At 37.2% G+C, this 2795-nt stretch overlaps 1 gene segment (V, D, J or C); it reads left to right on the top strand.

Annotated features, from left to right (window-relative positions):
* The window catches only part of LOC132008642 (immunoglobulin heavy variable 3-23-like), a gene marked incomplete at its 3' end in the record, with an annotated part of 9167 nt that extends 7759 nt beyond the window's left edge, over positions 1–1408 (top strand). Inside the window, 1 exon segment of the V gene segment in view lies at positions 1383–1408. Coding sequence covers positions 1383–1408 — 26 coding nt within the window.
* Between the last annotated feature and the right edge of the window lie 1387 nt (positions 1409–2795).

Here is a 2795-nt window from a genome sequence, read left to right as displayed (position 1 = left end):
AATGTAAAAAAGTAAATGTATAAGATTATAAATGTAAAAAAGTAAAGTAATAAATGATATAAAAACAAAACAAGACAAAAAACAAACACAAAACAGAACAAAAAACCAAGGTCTACCTTTTTGGAAAAATATAAAATAAAATTGAGAAGTCTCTGCCTAGATTTATCAAAGGAAAAAAGAAAGCCCAAAATAAATGATATCAGAACTCAATATGATTCTCTGTGGAACAAGCAAGATTTGGAGGGGTAGGAGGGGCCGGATGGAGAAACTCGGTGATGGGAAAGAAGGACACATGATGAGTGAGCACTGCGTGTTACACGCAAATAATGAATTGTTGAAAAAAATTGAAAAATCCAGAATACACCAGCTGAGTCTACACCTTAAAGAACTGGAGAATCAACAACATATCAAACCAACTCCACACATAAGAAGGGAAATCATCAAGATTAGAGCTGAGATCAATGAGGTAGAAACCAGAGATACAGTAGAGCGTATCAATGAAACCAGAGGCTGGTTTTTTAAAGAATCAATAAGATCGATAAACCATAGGCCACACTAATCCAAAAGAAAAGAGAGAGCTCAAATTCATAAAATTATGAATGAAAAGGGATAGATCACAATGAACACCAAAGAAGTAGAAACAATCATCAGAAGTTATTATCAACAGTTATATGCCAATAAGCTAAGCAACCTAGATGAAATGGATGCATTCCTGGAAAACTGTAAACTCCTAAAATTGAACCAGGAAGAAAATGACAACCTGAATAGGCCAATTTCTACTAACGAGATTGAAGCAGTGATCAAAAACCGCCCAAAAAACAAGAGTCCAGGACCTGACGGATTCCCTGGGGAATTCTACCAAACTTTCAAAGAAGAAATAACACCTATTCTCCTGAAGCTGTTTCAAAAAATTGAAGCAGAAGACTCTTTTCAGACTCTTTCTATGAAGCCTGCATTATCCTGATTCCCAAACCAGGCAAAGACCCTACCACAAAGGAGAATTTCAGACCAATATCACTGATGAATATGGATGCTAACATTCTCAACAAGATCCTAGCCAACAGGATCCAACAGCACATTAAAAAGATTATCCACCATGACCAGGCAGGATTCATCCCTGGGCTACAAGGATGGTTCAACATTCTCAAATCAATCAATGTGATACAACAAATTAATATGAAAAGAGAGAAGAACCACATGGTCTTCTCAATCAATGCAGAAAAAGCATTTGACAAAATCCAGTATCCGTTCCTGATTAAAACGCTTCAAAGTATAGGAATAGAGGGAACATTCCTGAATTTCATCAAATCTATCTATGAAAGACCCACAGCAAATATCATCCTCAATGGGAAAAAGCTTGCAGCCTTCCCGTTGAGATCAGGAACACGACAAGGATGCCCACTCTCACCACTATTGTTCAACATAGTATTAGAAGTCCCAGCAACAGCAATCAGATAACAAAGGGAAATAAAAGGTATCCAAATTGGTAATGAGGAAGTCAAACTCTCTCTCTTTGCAGATGACATGATTCTTTATATGGAAAACCCAAAAGACTCCATCCCCAAACTACTAGAACTCATACAACAATTCAGCAACGAGGCAGGATACAAAGTCAATGTACAGAAATCAGTGGCTTTCTTATACACTAACAATGAAAGTACAGAAAGGGAAATTAGAGAATCGTTTCCATTTACTATAGCACCAAGAACCACAAGATATCTGGGAATAAACCTAACCAAATAGGTAAAGGATCTGTACTCGAGGAACTACAGAACACTCATGAAAGAAATTGAAGGAGACACAAAAAGATGGAAGACCATTCCATGCTCTTGGATTGGAAGAATAAACATTGTTAAAATGTCTATACTGCCTAGAGCAATCTATACTTTTAATGCCATTCCCATCAAAATTCCACCGGTATTTTTCAAAGAGTTGGAGAAAATAATCCAAAAATTTGTATGGAAACAGAAGAGACCCTGAATCACTAAGGAAATGTTGAAAAACAAAAATAAAATGGGAGGCATCACGTTACCTGATTTCAAGCCTAACTACAAAGCTGTGATCATGAAGACAGCAGGGTACTGGCATAAATACAGACACATGGACCAGTGGAAAAGAGTAGAGAGCCGAGATATGGACCCTCAACTCAATGGGCAAATAATCTTCGACAAACGGGAAAAAATATACAGTGGAAAAAAGACAGTCTCTTCAATCAATGGTGTTGGGAAAACTGGGCAGCTATATGTAGAAGAATGAAACTCAGCCATTCTCTTACACTGCACACAAAGATAAACTCGAAATGGATAAAAGACTTCAATATGGAACAGGAATCCATCAGAATCCTAGAGGAGAACAAAGGCAGTAATCTCTTCGACATCAGCCACAGCAACTTCTTTCAAGATATGTCTCAAAGGCAAAGGAAACAAAAGCAAAAATAAACTTTTGGGACTTCATCAAAATCAAAAGCTTCTGCACAGCAAAGGAAACAGTCAAAAGAACAAAGAGGCAACCCACAGAATGGGAGAAGATATATGCAAATGACAGTACAGACAAAAGGTTGATATCCAGGATCTATAATGACCTCCTCAAACTCAACACACACAAAAGAGGCAATCATATTAAAAAATGGGCAGAATATATGAACAGACACTTCTCCAATCAAAACATACAAATGGCTATCAGACACATGAAAAAATGTTCATCATCACTAGCCCTCAGGGAGGTTCAAATTAAAACCACATTGAGATATCGCCTTACACCGGTTAGAATGGCCAAAATTAGCAAGACAGGAAACA

Source organism: Mustela nigripes, unplaced genomic scaffold (assembly GCF_022355385.1).
Source record: "Mustela nigripes isolate SB6536 unplaced genomic scaffold, MUSNIG.SB6536 HiC_scaffold_553, whole genome shotgun sequence".
NCBI lineage: Eukaryota > Metazoa > Chordata > Mammalia > Carnivora > Mustelidae > Mustela > Mustela nigripes.
The sequence above is the reverse complement of the archived record's forward strand: the minus strand, read 5'-3'. Positions and strand labels throughout refer to the sequence as shown.